This window comes from Malus sylvestris, chromosome 4 (genome assembly GCF_916048215.2).
Source record: "Malus sylvestris chromosome 4, drMalSylv7.2, whole genome shotgun sequence".
Lineage (NCBI taxonomy): Eukaryota > Viridiplantae > Streptophyta > Magnoliopsida > Rosales > Rosaceae > Malus > Malus sylvestris.
Genome location: NC_062263.1, coordinates 11,659,852 through 11,684,288, shown reverse-complemented (window position 1 = coordinate 11,684,288; position 24,437 = coordinate 11,659,852). Strand labels below are relative to the sequence as shown.

At 41.9% G+C, this 24,437-nt stretch overlaps 1 protein-coding gene and 1 long non-coding RNA gene across 2 annotated transcripts; both read right to left on the bottom strand.

The window, feature by feature from the left end:
* Positions 1-802: 802 nt before the first annotated feature.
* Positions 803-2,663, bottom strand: LOC126617762 (uncharacterized). The gene is made up of 2 exons (XR_007621519.1): positions 2,042-2,663; positions 803-1,877 (listed from the first exon to the last, which is right to left on the bottom strand). It is a non-coding gene; the product is annotated as an uncharacterized LOC126617762 (long non-coding RNA).
* A 13,725-nt stretch (positions 2,664-16,388) lies between these two features.
* LOC126617760 (uncharacterized) lies at positions 16,389-19,277 on the bottom strand. Its single transcript, XM_050285810.1, has 2 exons — positions 18,159-19,277; positions 16,389-17,811 (listed from the first exon to the last, which is right to left on the bottom strand). The coding sequence occupies exon 2, from the start codon at positions 17,471-17,473 to the stop codon at positions 16,808-16,810; it is 666 nt and encodes a 221-aa protein (XP_050141767.1). The 5' UTR covers positions 17,474-17,811; positions 18,159-19,277; the 3' UTR covers positions 16,389-16,807.
* Between the last annotated feature and the right edge of the window lie 5,160 nt (positions 19,278-24,437).

The following is a 24,437-nucleotide window of genomic DNA, read 5'->3' as shown; positions in this document are numbered from 1 at the left end:
CCTGGGATGCGTTATTGTCTTTTCATGAGCTCTTGTTTTTCATATCTTGCCCAAAAAAGAATGTGTACTCTGATGGTATCTGAAGCATTTTGTATTTTGATCCAGAAAAAAAAATAAAAATAAAAATAAATTGAAGGTTGTGGACGAAGATCACTCTTTCTTTTTTAATAAGGGCACCAGCTGATGGTTTTGTCACGGCAGTCCACCCTTCCAGGGGCTGATAATAAATCAGGCACCGCATAGTTCATACCTCTTAATCAAGCCAAACATGTTCATATGTAAATGTCTTTTTTATTTGAATTGAAGCATGTTTATTTTCGATATTTAGAGACAAAACTACAACTTTGGAAAGGTATCAAGAATTCAGAATTCATAGCAGTGCAGACCGGTATTCGACTTTGTCCTACCAATAGCTTCTGCCTCAACTTTAATTCCGTAGTGTGTGCCTTCTATCTCCTCCCATAAAGCCTATATTGGTGATTTTTTGAAAAGGAAATGATTTCCAAACGCCCTCTTTTTGGCTCATTCATTCATCTCCATTAACTCTCTTTGTATCGATTCAATCCAAATGCCAAAAAAATAAAGGAAAACTAATGAAAAGGGTTTGAAAACTTTGAGTTTTAATGATAAAGACAAAATAAAGGGTAAAGTGAATAGTATCAGGATTGACTTTTTAGTGTAAAAATGTGGTTTTTCGTTAAAGTGAACAGTACCGGATGCTTTTCGTTAAAGTTCCCAAAAAATAAAGATTGTGTAGAGGGGCACAGTAAGTGTGCGGAGCTGAGCAGAGGGAGACAATGGCTTTGGTTTGAAATTGGTGGATTTGGCCATGTAAAATGGAACATTAGACACATTCTTTCATGCCTACCACCTACATGGCTGGACCTAAGGAGACATGCATGTGTTTTTGATATTCCTAGCATCCCAAAACCTCCGTAAATTACAACCACCTGCTCAACAAACCGAGCTCATTGGTGGATCCGGGTCGTAAATGACCGTTAATTGACGGGTAAAAGAAAAACCGTTCATTTACTGTATAATCTCCGCCCGAAACTTCCCCCAAAAATTAAAAAATTTCACGCGACTTCTTCCACACAGCGCTGGTTCTTCCAAATCGACGACAGCAAGGTACTGTGGACGGCATACTTGTTTTGACACAAAAGCAACAACATACTTCATTCTAAATTTGGGCGGAGGAATCACGCAATACTTGCTTCTTCCAAAACAACGACATCTTCAAACGAGATTGCCTAGTATTCCGGCTTCGTCAATTTCCATCTTGAAATAGAATGACTCGTTTTTCTCTTTCTCATCCTCAAAATACTCGTTAAGCATTTCTGCATCATGCTCATTAGATGAGCTCGCAAGTTCCATTCAACATTATAAATATCCTTGGGGATGCAACTACTATTTCTGATTCCTCCGCTTGCCACATGGTAGTTTTGTTCTATGAAAACAGGTACAACAAACTTATCGCGACCATTTGGCTTCAACAATGCAACTGTCGCCTTGCAGTCACTTCTAGCGTCTGCCTTATCACCTTTTCCAATTGGGTTTAGATTAGCATCCACCTTTTTTCTTTGTTTGCAACAAACAAATTCCTTCGTTACCAACCCCTCATCACCACTGCCCTTTTTACTACTATGTTTCCGGATCCCAAACCCAATTGTGATTGCATAACCATTGTAAAAATCATAGTCTTCATCCAACGAATCAAACTCCATATTTACTTTGGTTTCAACTCATCTTCTACATTTGATACCACAAATTCGGTCCTCCCTGTACCAATTTCATCTTGTGCATCTACATCCTCAGTTTCTTCTATATTTTCGTCTACTTCTTTGTTATCCCCCATGTGAAGCCAAATCAATAACTTGCTGCTTCAAAGTTATACAAATATAACCAATTTATCACAACCCACAACGAGTTTCACTAATATTTATGTGAAGTCTCAATTTCCACCCAAATAGCCCAAGTTATAACAAACCCAACATGATTGAATCGAATTTCACCAAAAAAATAAAAAAGCATAGAAACTTACCTGAAATTGAATTTCACAATCCAGAACTTTGAACTCAATCCCAAAAGGGGGAAAGAAAGAGTAGAGGTTGCTGCTGAAACACTAAGCAGTGCAGTGCCACAAACCACCATGCTTCAAAGCTGGACAGCGGTCGCAACGACGACGACAAGGGTTTCTGGACAAGGGTCTAGGCGCCTTATCTTACTGTGAATTTTGATAGGCGTGGGCGATTTGGAGGAACCAAACACGTATGAGCAGCTGAAGATGTAAATCACTGAGAGAAGATGACGATGTACATGATCACTATCAAACTCGATAGTTTGTAAAGTGGAAACCATGAATTATATGGGTTTTTAGGACCAGGTTCTACCGATAGACTCAACCAATCATAGCCGTTAGATCTTCATCCACACGCATCCTCCGCATGAGAGAAATGCTCCTCAACAAACTCCTTGAATCTTTTTCAAATCCTTTCTTCTTTCCTTAGCGTAAGATTAGTGAAGAATATTGCTTATGGAAGTGAAATGAAGCTTAAATGTGCGCCATGATAACAGAAACAAATGATTTCAAGAAAATGAAGATCAAAGAATTCAAGAATGCTTGATAGAGATAAATTAGAGAGAGAGAAAGAAGATAAGCAGCGGATAGCTAATTGTATTGAATGACTAGAAAACGTTTTACAACAGCTTTTATAATACCACATTTCTAACTAATTTGCCTATGCGGCAATCCTCTACATTTCTCCTTATTACATTCTAATCAATCAGTAATTGACACCTGCATTTCAGTTATTACCCCCTCAATCGCAGCTAGGGAGACCAAAGCTGAGATTGATGCAGTGCTTAACAAACACAGGACTGTGAAGTCTTTTAGTAAGAATATTTGCAACTTGATTATCTGTGGAGATATAGTGAACCACGATATCTTTCTTTTGCACCCGTTCTCGAATAATCAGAGTCAAGGTGTTTAATTCTAGAATGGAAGACAAGATTTGTGCTAAGGGACAATGCTGAGATATAATCACAGTGCAAATTAGGGGGAGCATGTAGGAACTGATTAAGATCTTTCATTAGTGACCTTATCAAACACACATCTGCTGCGCGATTAGCAAGAGCTTTATATTCAGCTTCTGTTGAACTTCGAGACACAGATGACTGCTTCTTTGACTGCCACAAAATGGGATTAGAACCAAGAAAGACTACATATCCGGTAACTGACCTCTGTGTATTGATATCAGAAGCCCAATCAACATCTGAAAATGTTGAAATGTGAATATCAGCATCTAAATGATATGTAATTCCACACTGTAGGGGTCCCCTGAAGATATCTTAGTATCCGTTTGACTAAGAACATGTGTGCATCAGTTGGATGTGTCATATATTGACACACAACATTCACAGAGTGAGCTATATCAGGCCTAGTGAAGGTCAGATATTGAAGTGCTCAAACAATACTTCTGTAAACACTCGGATCAGTCAAAGGTTCGCCCTCAGATATGAGTAATTGAGTATGAGGCTTTGAATGTGTTGGTGCAGGCCTACAATTCTCCATTCCTACTCTTTTTATAAGTTCTTTTGCATATTTGGTCTGACTAATAAACATATCTCCATTGCTTTTGTATTGAATGTGCAACCCTAAGAAGTAAGTCAGCCTTCCCATGTCTTTTAAATCGAACATCTCACTAAGAGTAGTAATTACATCCTGGACTTTGGTGATATTCGAACATGTAAGTATTATATTATCTACATATAAGAGTAGAATGATAATATCTTTGCCATCTGTCTTAATAAAAAGAATTGTGTCAGCCTGAGAAACTGTGAACCCCAGAGATGGTAACACACATGTGAATTTAGCATTCCAGGCTTGTGGAGCCTGTTTGAGTCCATACAACGATTTAACAAGTTTGCAGACATGGTTTGGAGCTTTGGAATCTACAAAATCTTGTGGTTGCTTCATGTATATTTCTTCCTGTAATTCACCATGTAGGAATGCATTCTTGATGTCGAGTTGTCTAAGTTCCCATTTGTAACTTGTAGCAAGTGCAAGGATTAGCCTCACTGTAGTGTGTATGTCTCGGAGTAATTTAGACCATGTTCCTGTGTATAACCTTGAGCCACCAAACGTGCCTTGTACCTAGATATACTACCATTAGGATTCTTCTTCAATTTGTATACCCATTTACTCCCAATAATAATTCTGTTATGAGGAGGAGGTACAAGAATCCAAGTTCCTTACCCTTTAAGGGCATCAAACTCATCCTGCATAGCTTGTTGCCAATTTGAATTTGTAGTTGTTGCTTTAAAATTCTTTGGTTCTTCACAATCAACACTTTCAGCCAGAAGATAACACAGAGAATCATCATCAATTTCCAAAGACTGTAGTTCAGGTAAGTTAGCATACAAAGTAGCATAATCTCTTCTCTCAATTGCTCCAGTTTGAAGTCTCATTGTCATGGAATGAGTTATAGCATTATCAGTAGGAATAGAACTAGAGGATTGATTCCAATCACTTATAGAGATAGGAAGTAATACCTGAAGTTGTGCTGGATCTAGGATAGGTAATAAGGGTTGATTGAGATCTTGTATAGGAGTAGACTGATATGAACTTAATGACTCAGATTCCTGTGTTTCAGATTCTTGTCTTTATGATATAGTTTGTGATGTAATAGTAGACTCAAGCACAATAATATCTTGCTGCAATGAAGTAGTATTAGTTGTAGATTAAGCTTGGTCTGTGGATCTTCTGTCATGTTCACGTGGATCTCTTAATTGAACTATAATTGGAGTGGAACTAACTGAGTGTGGTACACATCCACTACTTGACAACCTTGAAGGTTTACACTTTGCATGAAACACAGACTCATCATGTACTACATGCCTAGATAAGATCAATTTCTGAGTATGTAAGTTGTAACAAATAGCCCCCTTTATATCCTGAAGCATACCCTAAGAATATGCACATTGGGGTTCTAGCTTGGAATTTACTATCATTATAATGTCTCAAGTATGGAAACATAGCTGAGCCATATATTTTCAAATCCGGCAAAGATAGATGCTTATCATATAAACAGAAATAAGGTGAGTTCATTTGTAATGACTTAGAAGCCATTCTGTTGATTAGATACACAACATGTGCACAAGACAGATACCAAAACTCTTGTGATAACCTAGCAGCATTCATCAAAGTTATTACTGTTTCAACTACATGCCCATGTCTTCTTTCAACCAAGCCATTTTGTTGTGGAGTGTATGGACATGAAATCCTATGAACCATTCCTTTTGACTGCATAAATTCTTTGAACAAATTACTTACAAACTCACCACCCCCATCTAATTGCAAACATTTTATTTGTGCTCCAAACTTAAGCTCAATATACTTGTAAAACTTGACAAATATCGAAAACACTTATGATTTATTATATAGTGGGAAAATCCACATGTATCTTGTACAATCATCAACAAATACAACATAGAATCTATACCCTTCTATAGACTTGACTAAAGAGGGTCCCCAAACATCTAAATGGATTCTATCAAAAGGTAAGATACATCTAGAAGATTCATTATCAAAAGGTTTTTGGGTAATCTTCCCATGAATACAATTTGTGTACATCTTATGCTTATTATCTATAGAGACTGGAATATGAGACTTAGCTAACATAACTGCCATGACTTCATTTGTAGGATGGCCTAGCCGTTGATGCCAGAGAGAAGACTTTATCAACTGTCCAATAAAAGCACTCGGAACTGTCCATGATGACACAAGAATCTGAAACAACTCTTGAGGTTTTCTCTTACTTTGTACAAGATCTCCCTTGTCACCTTGTGTAGACATCGAAATTTCGGTGAAATAAATGTTGATCAATAATTAAAATTTCAACGTTCATGTGTCACATAAATTTTACACATAGTAGGTGACTCAACGAAAAATCGAGAATCATCAGAAAAGTCATCAAATAGGACACGTGTCACCACTTGGCAGAAACAATTTATTTCATCTGAATAATATATTCAAAATTAGGCTTTGGAAAATTCTATAAATAGAAGCCATTTCATTCATTTTAGGGGACCAATTCATAACCAATTCACCTCACACCAAAACCTTGAAGCTTTGAAACTCCAAAGCTCCCAAGCAAATCCCGAAGAATCAAGAAAGCTCTCTTCGTTCTTCGTCAAACCAACCTTCAAGATCAAGCCCCAACGGCCCCTTTGAAGAACTTCCACCAATTCAAGATCAAGCCCCGATGGCCCTTGAAGAAAGCGTTCATCGTTCATCATCCGTTCATCCTAAGATCAAGCCCCAACGGCCCTTTGGATCAACAACATCAACAAATCCACACATCCAATCGTTCTTCAAGATAAAGCCCAAAACCCCTTTGAAGATCTGTTCATCAACAGTTCTTCAAGATCAAGCCCAAAAGCCCTTGAAGATCCATCCATCAACTGTTCATCAAGATCAAGCCTCAAAGGCCCCTTGAAGATCCGTTCATCAACAGTTCTTCAAGATCAAGCCCAAAAGCCCTTGAAGATCCGTTCATCCATCAACCTTCAAGATCAAGCCCAAAAGGCCCATTTGAAGAAACTTCCAACCATTCATCCGAGATCAAGCCTCGAAGGCCCTTGGATCAGCATCATAATCCACAAATCAACACCTTACGGAGATCGAATCAGAGGATCAAATTTGAGAGATATAGTAACCCCTAAATAATTAATACAAAATATTATTTTGTACACGTGTTCTTGTCTTGTTTGTTTCAGGAAAATTTCGTGTTTACAAATTTGGCACGCCCAGTGGGACATTCTCTGCCTCTCATCTTTATCTTCAAATCCACAAGAAACATACATGGCATCAAGGAAGGCTCAAGCTGTTCCTACAACCAACGCGAAGAACAAGAGCATCATCGCCGCAGGTGGTGCCATTTCGGGCATCATAACTCGAAGCAAGGCAAAAGCTCTTTCTGCCTTCTCTTCCACCCCTGCATCAACCCTGCCGAAGGAACAAGAGCACCCGAGGCACGAACCTGTGATCACCCTGGCCTTGCTAAGGGCGCTAAGGGAGGAAAGCCCGAGGAAGTACTCTGAGTCTTTGTTTTCTGATACTGACTCAAGCGACAGCACGGCCATGCAAGTTATGGCTACCGAAGCAACTTTAATTGAGGAGCAATTAGCTCAAACGAATGAAGCGATCACAAGGCTAACACGGACTGTGGAAGAAAAAGACTCACAAATCGCTGCACTCGTTAACCAATTAGAGGCACAGCACGACGAGAAACCCGATCCACTAAAAAGAGGAGCTGGGGAAGAAGAGGAGCCTCCGGCGGAGGAAGTCAAAAGAGAAGCCAGAGCCAGACCAGGCAATGGCATTCATGGGATCTCTCTCTATCCTGCAGCTGCAGGAGATGATCGCCAGCACCATCAAGACACAGTATGAGGGAATCTCGTATGACTCTATACTATACTCAAAACCCTACTCTAAGAAGATTGACTATTTGAAAATGCCGAGGGGTTATCAACCGCCAAAGTTCATGCAGTTCGATGGAAAGGGAAACCCAAAGCAACATGTTGCCCATTTCATCGAGACCTGCAACAACGCTGGGACAGAAGGGGACTACCTCGCCAAGTAGTTTGTGTGCTCGCTGAAAGGAAATGCCTTTGAGTGGAACACGGACCTAGAGCCTGAGTCCATCAACAGCTGGGAGCAATTGGAAAGGGAATTTCTCAACCGCTTCTACAGCACCTGCCGCACAGTGAGCATGCTAGAGCTGACAAGCATGAAGCAATGGAGGGATGAGCCGGTCATGGACTACATCAACCGATGGCGCAATCTAAGCCTCGACTGCAAGGACAGGCTCTCGGAGATCTCTTCAATCGAGATGTGGGTCCAAGGCATGCAATGGGGGTTGCACTATATCCTTCAAAGCATCAAACCACGGACCTTTGAAGAGTTAGCCACTTATGCCCATGACATGGAGCTGAGCATTGCTTACCATGAAAAAAAAGAGCCAATCATCAACTTCAAGAAGAACAAGGTGTTTGTCCCAAATGTAGATAAAACTGGGAAGAAGCCCGCCAAGGAAGCGTTCAGCGTGAACACTGCGCCCATCAAGACTTCCTCTGCGCCTATCAAGATCTCTTTCAAAACCAAAACAAAGGAGATAAAGAGAGGTGAGCCTCCTCGCACCCAAGATAGGTACAAAAGCACCTTGAGGGAATTAGAGCAGAAGGTGTACCATTTTCCTGACTCAGACATGGATGCAATGTTAGACGACTTGCTGGAAAAGAAGGTAATCGAGCTACCCGAATGCAAGCGGCCTGAAGAGATGAATCGCATAAACGATCCTAAATACTGCAAGTACCATCGAATCGTGAACCATCCTATTGGTAAGTGCTTCGTCCTCAAAGAGCTCATCATGAAGCTAGCACAACAAGGGCAAATCGAGCTCGACCTCGAAGACACAGCTGCAACACATACTACCACAATTGTGTTTGGGTCATTCGATCCCATGCCTCTCCAAACGACACCTGACTATTACTATCATTGCTCAAGTTGCACAATACCTTCTGTGCAACCATCGTCGGGGTGACCAAGATGCACATACTGATGATGAAGAAGGATGGACATTGGTGACCTACAAAAAGACAAGGAAACCAAAACTACAAGCCACAAGGCCGAAGGTGGAACAAGAGAGAAAGCATCGTCGCCGCAACAGTAGGAAGCTTAAAAGAAACGTAAAAGCTGCTAAGCCAACGTACGCTGGGGAACCTATGAAGCAAGATCTACGCATTCCTGTCTCCTTGCACGAGTACTTCCCGAATGACTTCTTCCAACAGTGCACTATCGTTGCCTGTCACTTGGTTGAAGTAGAAATGGAAGAGCCCTCAAAAGGCAAAACTATCGTAATTAAGGGAGAAAAAACTCTCACGTTCGGAGAAGGTCTGCCAACACACTGTAGCATCGAGGAAGCACTACAATTGCCAAAGAAGATATGAAGGGCACTGGTAGCGGTTTTGGCAAGTCCAAACGACCACGAAGTGCAAGAAAGGAAGAACGAAGGCTTGAGGCTTCAGCCATATGAGTGTGCCACATCCTGTGCCGCCAAGGACACAATCCATTTCACTGACGAAGACTTGCTGCTAGGATCCAAGCCTCACAACCGTCCTCTCTTCGTCTTTGGGTACGTAAGGGAGCACAAAGTTAACCGCATGCTTGGGGATGGTGGATCAGCCATAAACATCATGCCAAAGTCAACAATGACTACAATCGGCATCAAGGCGGAGGAACTGTCCATAAGTCGTCTACTAATCCAAGGTTTTAATCAAGGAGGACAAAGAACGATAGGCATGATCCGAGTGGAGATGACTATTGGTGAACTCAAGTCGAGCACGATATTCCACGTGATTGATGCAAGAACTTCCTACAGCTTACTCTTAGGAAGGCCTTGGATCTATGCGAATGGAGTAGTACCGTCCACCCTTCACCAATGCTTAAAATTCTACCGAGAAGGAGTGAAGGTGATCTATGGCGACACCAAACCATTCACCGAAGCTGAATCACATTTCGCAGACGCCAAGTTCTACATGGATGAAGACATGGTACCTGAAGCTCTTGCAAAAGAGATCAAATCCATGGGCAAAGCAACACCTAAAAAGCAGGAGTGGCAAGCCATGCCCAAGAAGCAAGAAGGAGAAGCTATGCCATCTTCAAGCAAGAACAATGATGAACTTGCTAAACCTGCAACAACTAAAGAGAGTAGGACGCCCTCAAATGGACCAAACACACCCGTCTTCCGATACATCCCGATGTCGAGAAGAAAGAATGGTCAATCTCTATTCAAAACTGGAGCAAGCAAAGCCGATACATAGCGGCATAGGGATAATGTAAAGTTGCTCAAAACGAATGCAGTTTTGCCTCTGACACAGCTAGGCAACGCTAAGGCTGCAAGACTACCACAAGGCTTCATAAAGTTCTACCAAAGGGGGTAGAACCAAGCTTTCTCCCAACCAAGAGGACCGAAGAAGGTTTTGATCTAAACACCTACAAACTCATGTCGAAAGCTGGGTACGACTTTATTCCTTCTTCGAATCCTGGAAAAAAGGTTACAAACACCCTCAATGACAAAGAATGTGACCTCACTGAGACTCAAAAGAAGTTGAAGGAGCATGGTTACGGAGTTGACAACAACAAAGCTAGACTTGGCTTCACACCAAATTCACCTGTGAAGATTTCAAGCAAAGCGAAAAATGCTAGCACTCAACACATCAGCATAAGCACTGAACAAGATCAAGAGAAGCCTAAATCTGCCCCTCGGAATAGGATGAATCGTTCAAAGCCCAGAACGTCAGCACTTAATTGTATTGGTGGTCAAAACCGAACCTTTGTCTTCAAGAGGCTTAACATTCCAACATCCCAAAGCTCTGTTTTTGAAAGGTTGTCAAAACCTAAAAAGCAAAGCAACACGGCTAGCTCTCCTCCTCGTCGGTCAGCTTTGGAAAGACTTGAAGACAGCAAGAAGCTTTCTAGAAATAGGAAGACAATGTCAAAATAAGAAAAGCTCGATAGGCTAGCAGAAAAAGCGATATTCGAAGCTCAATTCCTTCAAGGATGAAGCGTTGAGCAATCTTGGAGGTTGACACAAATGGACCACTGAAAGTAAGAAGGCATACCATCATCTACGCTGGACAATCTTCATGCTAACAATCCCAAGAGGACGGCACTGAATGGGAGGTTCAAGACGTCTTCCACATCACGATCCAAAAAGGCAAAGAAAATGAAATCCCCGAAGAAGATGTCACTGCTGCGCCACCACAACTTAAGGATGAGGGGCAAACCACGGTTGATGATCTCAAAGAGCTCAACTTAGGCACAAAAGAGGAGCAGAAACCTATCTTCGTAAGTGCGCTGCTAAGTTCGGACGAGATAGAGGAGTATTACCAACTGTTATCAGAGTACAAAGATGTCTTTGCTTGGACCTACAAGGAAATGCCTGGCCTTGACCTTGTCATCGCTGTGTATCATCTTGCAGTCAAGGCTGGAACGTGACCTATAAAGCAAACTCAAAGGCGCTATCAATCTGAGCTGATTCCACAAATCGAGGCAGAGATTGACAAGCTAATCGAAGCAGGCTTCATTCGAGAGGTGCAATACCCCAAGTGGATCTCCAACATTATCATTGTCCTTAAGAAATCTGGATAAATACGTGTTTGCGTAGACTTCCGGGACCTCAACGACGCTTGCCCGAAGGACGACTTCCCCTTGCCAATCATCGAAATCATGGTGGACGCAACCATTGGCCACGAGGCACTGTCATTCATGGACGGCTCTTCTGGATATAATCAAATTCGTATGGCTCTTGAAGATGAGGAACTAACAGCATTCTGCACTCCAAAAGGTATCTACTGCTACAAGGTCATGCCATTTGGTCTGAAGAATGTTGGAGCTACATATCAACGTGCAATGCAAAAAATCTTCAATGACATGCTACACAAAAACGTGGAATGTTATGTAGACGATGTGGTGGTCAAGACAAAGAAAATATTAGATCACTTGAAGGATTTGCGAATAGTGTTTGAAAGGTTGCGAAAATACAACCTCAAGATGAACCCGTTAAAATGTGCGTTTGGCGTCACCTCCGGAAAGTTCCTGGGCTTTATTGTCAAGCACCGTGATATTAAAGTAGACCAATAAAAAATCAAGGCCATTCAAAGCATGCATGAGCCAAGAAACCTGCACGAGCTGAAGAGTCTATAAGGACGACTAGCCTTCATCAGATGCTTCATCTCCAACTTGGCAGGGCATTGTCAACCATTCAGCCGACTCATGAAGAAGGATGTTCCGTTTGTATGGGATGAAGCATGCCATAATGCTTTTGAAAGCATAAAAAAGTATCTGTCAAGTCCACATGTCTTGGGGGCACCGGTGCCCGGGAAACCACTCATATTGTACATCACCGCTCAGGAAAGTTCAGTTGGAGCACTCTTGGCGCAAGAGAATGAATCCCAGAAAGAATGAGTGCTTTACTACCTCAGCCGAACTCTCACCAGAGCCGATTTAAACTACTTCCCAATAGAAAAGATGTGCCTTGCCTTGGTGTTCGCCATCCAGAAGCTCAGGCATTACATGCATGCTTACACTATCCACTTGGTTGCTAAAGCTGACCTGGTTAAATACGTCAAGTCCAAAACAGTCTTGACATGGCGACTCGCTAAATGGGCATTACTTATCAATTAATATGAGATCATATACGTCTCAGCTAAAGCCATCAAGGGGCAAGCTTTAGCAGACTTTCTTGCCGATCACCCAATCCCAGCTGATTGGAAAATCTCAGACAACTTGCCTGACGAGGACGTGTATCGACATCTTCCCAACATGGACGATGTTCTTCGATGGATCTGCACGAGTGGACGGAGCAGGGGCAGGAGTGGTATTCATGTCGCCATAAAGCCAAATACTACCTTATTCCTTCCAACTAAGCGAATTATGCTCCAACAACGTCGCTGAGTACCAAGCACTGATCATTGGGCTCCAAATGGTGATTAACATGGAAATCATAGCTCTCGAGGTATATGGCGACTCCAAGCTCATAATCAATCAACTCTTGACTGAATATGAGGTGAGGAAATATGATCTTGTCCCATACTTCCGACTGGCAACTCAATTGCTACGAAAGTTTGAGGCTGTAACGCTAGAACATGTGCCAAGAAAAGAAAATCAAATGGCAGACGCTCTTGCCAACCTAGCTTCAAGCATGACATTAGGAGAAGACGAAGCCGTAGACATGCCAGTCTGCCAAAGATGGGTGATCCCCCTTGTCACTGAAATGCTACTGGATGATACAAATGTCATCTCAGTACTTTCAGTTGATGTTGAAGAGTGGAGGCAACCGCTGATCGACTATTTAGAGCATGGAAAACTTCCAGATGATCTTAGACACCGTTTCGAAATACGTCGACGAGCACCTCGCTTCCTCTACTACAAAGAAACAATCTATCGACGCTTTTTCGAAGGCGTACTTCTGAGATGCCTAGGTGAGGAAGAAACCAATCAAGCCATGGAAAAAGCACACTCAGACGTATACGGGGCGCATCAATCTGGACCAAAGCTACATTTCCAGCTTAAGAGAATGGGTTACTACTGGCCAAGCATGGTGAAGGACTGCTTGGAACATGCCAAAAGGTGCCAAGCCTGCCAATTTCACGCCAACTTCATACATCAACCACCTGAGCCATTACACCCTACAGTTGCTTCATGGCCATTCGATGCATGGGGATTGGACGTCGTGGACCAATTGCTCCAAAGTCATCTGCAGGAGAAGCTTACATCCTAGCTGCAACAGATTACTTTTCCAAACGGGCTGAAGCCGTACCCCTAAGGGAAGTAAAGAAGGAAACTGTTGTCCGTTTCATCAAGGAGCATATCATTCACCGATATGGTGTGCCTCGCTACATCATCATTGACAACGGAAAACAATTCTCCAACTGACTCGTGGATAAGCTCTGCGAGAAATACAAGTTCAAGCAGCACAAGTCTTCCATGTATCATGCTCCGGCCAACAGTCTTACGGAAACATTCAACAAAACATTGTGTAATCTCTTAAAGAAGGTGATCAGCAGAACAAAGAGAGACTGGCACGAAAGGATAAGCGAAACACTTTGGGCATATCGTACAACACATAGGACTCCCACCCAAGCTATGCCTTATTCTCTTGTATATGGCGTGGAAGCTGTTCTACCACTCGAAAGTCAAATCCCCTCACTAAGAATGGCTATATAAGAAGGCTTGCCTGATGAAGAAAATGCAAAGTTGGGCCTTCAAGAGTTGGAAGCACTCGACGAAAGAAGGCTCGAAGCTCAACAACACTGGGAATGCCACCAAGCATGGCTATCCAAGGCATTCAACAAGAAAGTCCGCCCAAGGTCTTTCCAAACTGGAGATCTCGTCCTCGCATTGCGTAGGCCTATCATCACAACTCACAAGACAAAAGGCAAGTTCACATCAAAGTGGGACGGACCATACGTAATACAAGAAGCCTACACCAACGGTGCCTACTTAATCATGGCAGAAGACGGCTTGAAGATCGGCCCCATCAATGGCAGATTCTTGAAGCGCTATTACCCCTAAAACAAACGCCACACTTCTGGCCCGCAAGAGCATAAACTGCATACGACACACACAAAAAAAAAAAAGAGAAGAAAAAAAATGCATTTGAACTACGTTATGACTTGATCCCTCATCAACAGAGGGTACGTAGGCAACTTGAAGCATTAAAACTTCAAGTACAGTCACACCTCTAAAAAAAAAAACACTTTGAAGATTGAAGAGCAAATTCAAGAACATAAATACTTTATTTCTTTGAAAGAAGGAGTCGGCTCCAAAGCCTTATTACAAAAAAAAAAAAAAAAAAAAAAACAAGAGATACTACTTGAAAACTATGTCCCTAAAACTATGAAGGTGATCTTTAAGCAAGCCTTCCAAAGTCTTCAAAGTCTCTACCTCAGTGGGAGACAAGATGGGCAACTCCATAGTCATGCCTTTCTCTCGTTCTAGGTGCGAAATCTCCTATTGGTACTGAGAAAGTGTAGTTCCCTGCTCCGCAGGAACACTTTCAAGTTGTGATGCTTTGATTACCAACTGCTCCCGCTCTCGCACCAATGCATCTAGACGCACCTGGACAAAAGTTAAAGAAGTCTTTGTGACTTGATAATCTCCTGAAACAACTTGTTGAAAAGACCGGACTTGAGCCAGTGACGAGTTTATCATTGCTAGCTGATGAGCTCTAGCATCTAGACTCAACTTCTCCAAGGAAATAGCACGCAAGGAAGACTACTCAGTCGAGGCGGCCATAAGTTCGGCAATCTTGATCTTCAAGGATGAGGAATCAATGTTAAGGTTGTCAATCACAGAAACAAACTTCGACAAATCCTTATTGAGCAACGTAAGGTCTTCCAGCCGACACATAGAAATCTTCTCCTCAATATGGCCTTTGATCTCCATTACCGCACCAAGACTGATGCGATGGATAAGTCACTTAGTACCGTTAAGGTTCGGCCCTCTCATAGAGATCTCAGAGCTAGCTAGCAAAGGTGTTGGACGGATGACGGGTTCTGGCATACCTCCACCTACACATGGCAAACTCGGGAAGTTTGACGGATTTGGAACAAGCTCTGCACCAAGCGGATCCCCGATCTCCCTGTCTGTAGGTAGGTTGCCTGTAAATAGCATCTCCATATAGGAATAAACATTTGCAGTTGCCAAATTAAAATGACAAGAAGGCCTAACCTAAAGAAGACAAAGAAAGATGTTAGAAACGAAAGCCAAAATGATGAAAGCAGAAGAAATCATGAGAGAAAATGAAGTACATACATCTCTCTCAAATGGCGCACGGTCATCGAATTGAGGAGGTCTAAATACTTCTTCCTCCTTATGACAAAAATTAACATCGTTGTCAACCTGAGCATCCTCAAGTGGTCCCTTGTTTGAAACTTGTTGACGCTGCTGCAAAATAAATCCATCTTCGTGCGAGTCAACTTCATCTCCCGCCTCTTCAGAAGCATCCAGATGTCGAGGAGACAAGTATGGGCGTTGATGAGCTAAAGCTACTGGTCTATCTTGTAAGGGAGCCACACTCGCACAATCAAAAGGTACCAGTCGCATAGGAACCACATGACAACCTTCTCTCGACATATCATCGCCTAAGTGGGAAGAATTGGTACCACTTGCCATCCCCAAGTTCTTATAATGTGTCTTTGACCACCAACGTGTTTAAACACAGGTCACTGGATTACTCTTGAACTCATCCTTGGCTGGCAGCGTGATAACATCATTTGTGCATGAACGAGTACAAGACTCCCAATGGATGTACACGACTTGCAAAGATGCCGATTGGTTCTTTTCCTTCAGTTTGCCTGGCATGTTTTGGAAAAAACCAAATTACCTGCTGAAACGGTGGGGACTATATGGCTGAACAATGCATCGATCTTCTTGCCGTAAAAAAAAAAATCCAGAACGAAGACTTATAAGATAAGACAAGTCTGAGAAGCGGAGATGTGAATTGTCTACGATGCCTCGCCGCACCAAGCCAACTCTCGCTAAGGGGTCCATCCTCAAATCTTCACAAATTTTAAATAGCACTCGCGCCTGCAAATCATCAAGACTCTTCGGGGAGAGCACACCAGAATAATTCATCATCAAAGGCCCCAGCTTGGCTCCGGTCGATGAAGAAGGCATTGACTTGTCTAGAGTCGACAAAGAAAAATGAGTGCCAAAATATTCACCCAACCAACCATACACATAGTGGTAAGGAAGCACCGCAGCACGATCTTCAATGCTTACCGAGTCTGAAACAATGCTCAAGCCATTGTAAATGTTGGCTAAGACTGGAATAGCAAGGCTAAAAGACTCACCTGCAGCTATCTTGCTAGCAACTTTGAAAACTCCAGGACGAACTAAGTTGACGTCGCCTGCTGGGAAAACAAACTTACAAAGCCAACAAGCTAAGAAAGCAGCTAGGTAAGACTCCTCCACATGCTTTGATGCTATGCCAAGATCCTCAAACGCTCTCAACTTGTCAGAAGAGCGGCGCCTGGTTGAGCCAATAACACCGGACGGGTCTGAGTCTCCCTTTGGCCTAGTGGTCTTGTTACGACCAATTTTCTTCAAAGGCTTCTTATACCTCATGGCCTCCCAGTACCAAAATTGGATCCATGAGGAAATCCTCATGCCTGATTTACCTTGAGAATCTTGGAAAAGCCTGTGATATGCCCAAAACAAATAGCGGCAACTTGCAGGCAATCATCGGCTATTGCAAAGAGAAAGGTCCTCCGCGCTGGGAACGACCTCGTTGTAAAACTTACCTTGCATCGGCAAGCTTCCTATCCTGTGAAGATCCCAAAGTGAAATTAACATCTCCCCTTGCGCCATGTGAAGTGTGTTGGTCGCTGAACACCAACACTCAAAGAACGCACGAATGACGGAAGGATGACGATCATAACTAAATAAAGATGCGTACACAGCGTGGTAAAGGCCCACGTTAGTAAACACATCTTTAGATCGGCTTAAGACATCTTCAAGCCACTCCCAATAAAACTCATAAAAAATGGCCTCTCCAGCAGTCGACAGGGAACCATTCCAAGCTATAGCTCCACTGTGGATGTGATCACCAAGAAGCTTAAACGAGGCCGAATGATTGTCACTAGCATGGTGCGAAGGATTCAAGATAAGAATCCTCGAGATGCACGCCTTCTTCTTCATATCTGGTTGAACAGAATCTACCACCTCCCAAGATACTTCGGAAGACCACGACTTAATATGCATGGAGTTATCTTTTGCGGGAACAACAAGCGCCTTAGGACCAGTTAGTGGCTCGTAAAGCTTCAACGTTGTTCCTCTGTCTTGCGAATCACCTGCCTTCGCAAGAATGGTGATGGTGTTGCTATCAAAACACTTAAAAAATACCATGATTGCAAAAAAAAATAAAATCAGCCACAAAACTTGAGCAACACATTAAATAAGGCAGCTACAAAGCAGTCCTTCAAAGCACCCTACGGTGGAGAAGAAAACTAAAATGCTAGGCAATCGCACTACGCAACCCCGCTGCAGGCTTTTGCACAGCACCACACGGCAGCGCACCACCGAGGGAAAACTGTGATCAAAAGGCACTACATAGCGAAGCCCCGCTGCAGCCTCTTGTACAAGCACTAGGTAGCAAGTACACCCACAGCCTGTTACCACGTCTCTAAAAAAAACTTCACGAGGGTCCCGGCATCAGACTCTGCTTCCTCAAAATTAAAGATTCCCTGCATGACAACAAATCCATCAGTGGGTACACACATTACGTGTATAAATACACACATTATATTATATATATATGCGGTGATGTGGTGTCTATATATATATAATATATATATATATATATGTATATATATATACTATATATTATATATTACATATGTACTGTGATAAGACAACAACGTCCATGCATATATATATATATATATATATATACATGCGTGCGGTGATGTGTGTATGTGTATATATTATATATTATATATGTATGGTAATGGGACAATTAACGTCCATGCGTATGTGTGTGTGTGTGTATATATATATATGTACATGTCAAAATCATGCAAATGCTCACCACGTAAAGGGCTTCACAAAGGAGTTTGCTAGCTTTCCCTTTTCCCCGATTTCCACCAACAGCAACAACAACCACTGCCGTCTCAATCACAGCAAAGTCAATAAGGTCATCCAAACATTACTATTTCAAGTGGTTCTTCGTCGTCCCAGAAGCATTTACAAAATCAGCAGCAGAGACCACATCCAAGTGTTGTCAATGGAAGCAGCGAGAGCTTGCAAGGCTTTCCTTCCTAAAAAAACCAACCTTCGCAAGCAATACAGCTGCGACAGCAGCAACTGCAGAACCTGCATGCTTCGCGTCAACTTGAAACTGAAATGGGTGGTGAAGACAACCCATACACTCTATGACTTGAAGGAGTTGGAAGGGAAACTGGGTACTTGTTCTAAAGCCTTACATGAAGGCTTATTTATACACCATAGAAATTGAGGAATTTGATCAACGTTACAGAGCACATGCAGGGAATGATGGCGCTCACACATGTAAGCAGCCTGCACAAAAGTCTTTTGTTAAAGTTGGGAAAAGTTTTAACAAAAGGGTTTAGGGTTTAGGATCGATGAGAAATCTGAGCAGGACCTCGAAGACCTCAAGGATAATCTCTCACTCTCTCACGCTTGGACAAGAAAATCTTCCAACAACCACCACGACTGCAACAGCCAGCTTCTCTCAGATGTTTTTTCTATCATATAGATAACTGTACTGCTGTTTTGTGCAGACGTTGAAGTCGATACATTTGCAGAGCTCGAGTCGACGAAGATGCATGCGGTGGGGAGACAGATGTTGCAATCCAATTTGTTAATGCACCACCACCGTCGTCAGTACTCGGACCACTTCACGGATGCGCCGTCCAAGTGGCTGCAATCCACCAATCTGTCACAAGACTTCAAGCTGCATGTGAGGGAGGTGAACATGCATATGGAGGCCAGCAAAGAGAATCATTTGAACGTGAAGCACTGTGAGCATGCATGTGGAGGCCAGCGAAGAGAATCATGGGGAGAACACATGCAGGGCAACGTAAAAGATAAAGAAAAAGAAAAGGGAGTACCACCGAAAGCAAAAAAAAAAATATATATAAATAAATAAATGATAATAATATAAAAGAATGATGGTGTATCTGGCACCATGTGCGAGAAATATATATATATATATATATATATATATATATATATATATAAATAAATGAATGGTGGATCAGCACCATATGAAATATATATGTATATATAGACACTAAATGAAATAAAGCTCATTTATTGATATTTCCAATAAGTTACAAATATGTACATATACATGAATCAAAATAAACAAACAAGAGGGAGCCTTCACAAAGGTTGCTTATGAGAAGTCTCAGCAGTCGGTAGAGCCCCAGATCAAAGAGGCACCAGAGGGTGATTATTCAGAGCCTCAGTACTAGGCAGAACCCTAGGAGGAGGAGGCACTGAAGGTTGATCATTTGGAGCTTCATTACGCAGTACAGCCCTAGAAGACGAAGGCAAATGCTGTTGGAACAAACCCATAAACCTCTGATGATGAAGTAAAATCTGACCATCAGATTCCTTCATCTGGTCAATCTTCATCTTCATGTTTGTAGAATAGTTATGTGCGAGCCTGTGCAACTGTTTATTCTCATGCTTGAGCCCTCTAATCTCCTGTTTAAGACTCATCACTTAAGCCGCCAATGATTCAACTTGATGGGTTCGAGCAAATAAATGTTGGGCCATATTAGACACAGAACCTGCACGCTGCACACTGAGAGCCAGAGAATCCTTAACAGCCAACTCATCAGACCGTTTGGAAAGTAGTCTGTTATCTTTAGGAGTGACAAGGTTTCGGGCCACCACCGCAGCGGTCATATCATTTTTCATCATCGAATCCCCAATGGTAAGAGGACCAGTAAGGGATATGAAGGATGGGTGCCATATGTTGTTTGGAGAAGGCATGGATGCCTCTTCACCAAGGTTTAAGTCAAAACGACGGTCGGAGGGGCCAGACATTTTCAAAGGTGTTGAAGAAAGAAGAGGTCGGACAAATTGAGATCTTAGAAGTGCAATGAAGGGAGTTTCTACAGGCAGAAATTCAAGTGTGCTTTGAAACGAACTGTGCGCCTCTATAAAAATCAGCACTCGATGGGATTTCAGAGATCAAAGAGGCGAGCTCAGAAATCGAAGAGGCAAGCTCAGAAATCGAAGAGGCCAATTCAAAAATCGAAGAGGTACTAGCTTTCTCAAAAGCTGGGCTTGCTTAGAAACCACCGGCCAATCTTCTTTTCTAGATTTGTCCGCACTTGTCACATGCAACCTTTGCACTCGACGGAGCTCAGAATTTGAAGAGGCGAGCTCAGAACTCGAAGAGGCAAGCTCAGAAATCGAAAAAACATCTGCTTTTCCTAACATGTCAGCATCTGTCACATCCACACTCAGCTTTGCAAAAATCACGAGCAGTTTGTCGAAGCGCTGATTCTAGATATCGAAGAGGCACTTGTTTTTCTAGACGTGTCAGCACTTGTCACATGCACACTCAGCCTTGCGAAAATTATGGGCAATCTATCGAAGATTTCTTGTGAAGTAGAAGGCACGTGAAGTTTACTGTTTAATCATCCAACGGTTGCTGACAAGAGTGAAAGAATAGTACCGGCTATTAATTCCTATAAATGTCAACCTTCACCCTCCATTGCATGGCAGACATGCATAACCTTTCTTCATCTCTGAGAATGCCTTCTCAACGAAGCCTTTTGAGTCACTCAGTGTTCCTTATTCCTTGGGGTACCTCTGTAAACAACTCATCCAAAGCAAAAGTATTTCATATCATGAAGGTTGAAAGCAAGAGTATCTCATATCATGCTTTCTCCCTATCCTTCTCCTTGTCGTTGTTTTCATCTGCAAGACAAGGAGAAACAGAGCAATCAGCCAGCACTTGGTATCAATCTTCCGATCTGGAACCGACTTCCTGGAACCCTTTCTTGATTGCTTACCTAGCCTTGCTCTCGAGTACTCATCTTCAACATCTTATGCTTCCTCTTTATCTACCACATCTGCCTGGGGAACAAATAAGGGAAGTGAAAATGATACCTCGAAGCATGTGGAGACAATGTGCTAATTCATCCTTAGCTAGGGACAAGGAGAAAGAAAGCAAATGGTCGGCACTTGGAAAGATTGAAAAAGGAAACAGATCATCACCTCTACCTCGTACCTGCCTGCCATGCAAAAGAAACAAGTAGAGAAGAATGCAGACTGCGCATTCAAATCAACCCAGCAGAATGAGTCTGATTTGAAACCAGGGAACTCTTATATTCCTTGCTCAGAATTCCAAACCCAGTTCAAGAGAAGCTGTGGAAAGTCAACAATTGGAAGACGCCAAAAGATCCTCCAACCCAGTTCAAGAATAAGCTGTGGAAAGTCAACAGTTGGAGGAATCCAAAAAATACTCCAACCCAGTTCAAGATCAAAGCTGTGGAAAGTCAACAAGCACAACAAAATATGTGCCGATTCATCCACTACCAAAGCCAAAGATCATCTACCACGTAAAGCTTCTGGTGGTCCAATTCCAACCTTCAAGAACAAGCCTCGATTGCCCTTGAAGAAATTTCAAACAAAAGTTCAAGAACAAGCCTCAAGGGCCCTTGAAGAAATCTCCAGCCTAATTCAAGATCAAGCCTCGATGGCCCTTGGATCGACATCTACATTAAAAGACTTTAAAACGCATCTCCTACACGTGACAAGCACATGTATACAGTGCGCCTTGAAGTGGGGGCATTTGTAGACATCGAAATTTCGATGAAATAAATGTTGATCAATAATTAAAATTTCAACGTTCACGTGTCACATAAATTTTACACATAGTAGGTGACTCAACGAAAAATCGAGAATCATCAGAAAAGTCATCAAACAAGACACATGTCAACACCTGGCATAAATGATTTATTTCATCTGCATAATATATTCAACATTAGGCTTTGGAAAATTTTATAAATAGAAGCCATTTCATTCATTTTAGGGGACCAATTCATAACCAATTCACCTCACACCAAAACCTTGAAGCTTTGAAACTCCAAAGCTCCCAAGCAAATCCCAAAGAATCAAGAAAGCTCTCTTCGTTTTTCGTCAACCCAACCTTCAAGATCAAGCCCCAACAGCCCCTTTGAAGAACTTCCACCAATTCAAGATAAAGCCCCGACGACCCTTGAAGAAAGCGTTCATTGTTCATCATCCGTTCATCCTAAGATCAAACCCCAACGGCCCTTTGGATCAACAACATCAATAAATCCACACATCCAACCATTCTTCAAGATAAAGCCCAAAACCCCTTTGAAGATCCGTTCATCAACAATTCTTCAAGATCAAGCCCAAAAGCCCTTGAAGATCCATCCATCAACTGTTCATCAAGATCAAGCCTTAAAGGCCCCTTGAAGATCCGTTCATCAACAGTTCTTCAAGATCAAGCCCAAAAGCCCTTGAAGATTCGTTCATCCATCAACCTTCAAGATCAAGCCCAATAGGCCCCCTTGAAGAAACTTCCAACAATTCATCCAAGATCAAGCCTCGACGGCCATTGGATCAGTATCACAATCCACAAATCAACACCTTACGGAGATCGAATCAGAGGATCAAATTTGAGAGAGATTGTAACCCCTAAATCATTAATACAAAATATTATTTTGTACACGTGTTCTTGTCTTGTTTGTTTCAGGAAAATTTCGTGTTTACACCTTGTCTTGCACAAAGAAATTTGTGTCATCACAGATAAACCAACATCGGTTATCTTTACACAGTTGCTTTACAGACATTAGATTCACAACAAAAGATGGAACATGTAAGACATTTTTCATTATAATAGAGTGATAGGTGTTTTAATAATTGTAGAATCAATATTTTGAATTGTCAAACCTTGACCATTGCCAATTTTAATTTTCTCTAAACCTTCATAAGGAGAAACTTGATGTAAGCTAGCAAGATCAGATATCATGTGGTGTGATGCTCATGTGTCCACAATCCAATTTGCAGCATTGGAATATGATGTTGAACCTTGAACATTCATCCTTTGCATTGCAGGCTGTACTTGATATGAAATATCAGGTATTGGTATATTCTGTTGAGCATGTATCCCTTACATTGCAGGTGGATGGAACTGATATGAATAATGAGCAGCAAAATTCTGAGGCTATTGAACAAAACCCTGTGATTGAGAAGCAGGAGGTCCAGAGGGTTGGTAGTAGTAATTTCCCCTATGATAGCATTCCAGTGCACTATGTCCCCTCTTACCACAAATCTGACATTTAGTATTAAAATGTGGGGAAGTACTCTGAACAGTTTTGTAAAAATAGTTAGGAGTAGTGTGCCCCTTTCTCTGACAGATTTGACATTCTGGATGTAAAGTAGTTCTTGACTCAGTGTTTCCATTCCAACCATTATTGTTCCTGTAATTAGACCCTTTGCCTTTGAATCCTGATCTGTAATTATTATTTCCTCTTGATTGTCTTCCATTGTTAAACCTTTGTTAATTTCCATTGAACTGTGCTGAAGATTGATATTGGCCCAAGTTGTCTGTGGATGCTACTCCATATTACCAACAAAACCACCACCTGAGCCATAAGAACTCTGATCTAGAAAATAAACAGATTGCCCCATTTGAGACTGTGGAAATAATAATATTTTTTGTGGTAAATGAGTAGCTGTAATAACACCTCCTGTACTTGATGACTCATTTGTAGAAAAATTTGAACTGGATGCACCATTGTTATACATAGAAGAACTTGAACCACCATTATTTCCTTGCATATACAGAGCAGCCATATTTTGAGTCAATGAATTCATCGCCACATCATTTTCCCTTTCAGCTCCAATTAATAACGCCCTAAACTCCTTCATAGTGACATTAGAGTCTCTCGCAAGTATAACAGTCCTAATAGTTGCATATTCTTTGGGTAATCCAGCAAAAGCAGCAATCATCATCACATCATTATTTGATACATATTCCCCAGCAGCCATCAACTGATCCCTTATTGACTTGATCTTTAACAAGTATTTATCCATTGAATCCCCACCTTTCTGAATTATATGTAATTCCGTTTTCAAATGATTAACACCTGTCCTAGACACAGATGCATACCTTTCTTCAAGATTTGTCCAAGCTTCAGCAACAGTCTTACACCCTATAACATACTCTATATCATCATCAGTCAGCGTTGCTATCAACAAACTTAATAGTGACAAATCTGTGGTCTCCGAATCTTGAAAGGCAATAGTAAGTTCTTTAGTAACCCCAGTTTCTGCACTAACCACAAATTTCGAT

Bases quoted from the DNA above. Each gene is read 5' to 3' on its own strand.
- LOC126617760 (XM_050285810.1), bottom strand. From the start codon at position 17,473: ATGGTATTTTTTAAGTGTTTTGATAGCAACACCATCACCATTCTTGCG.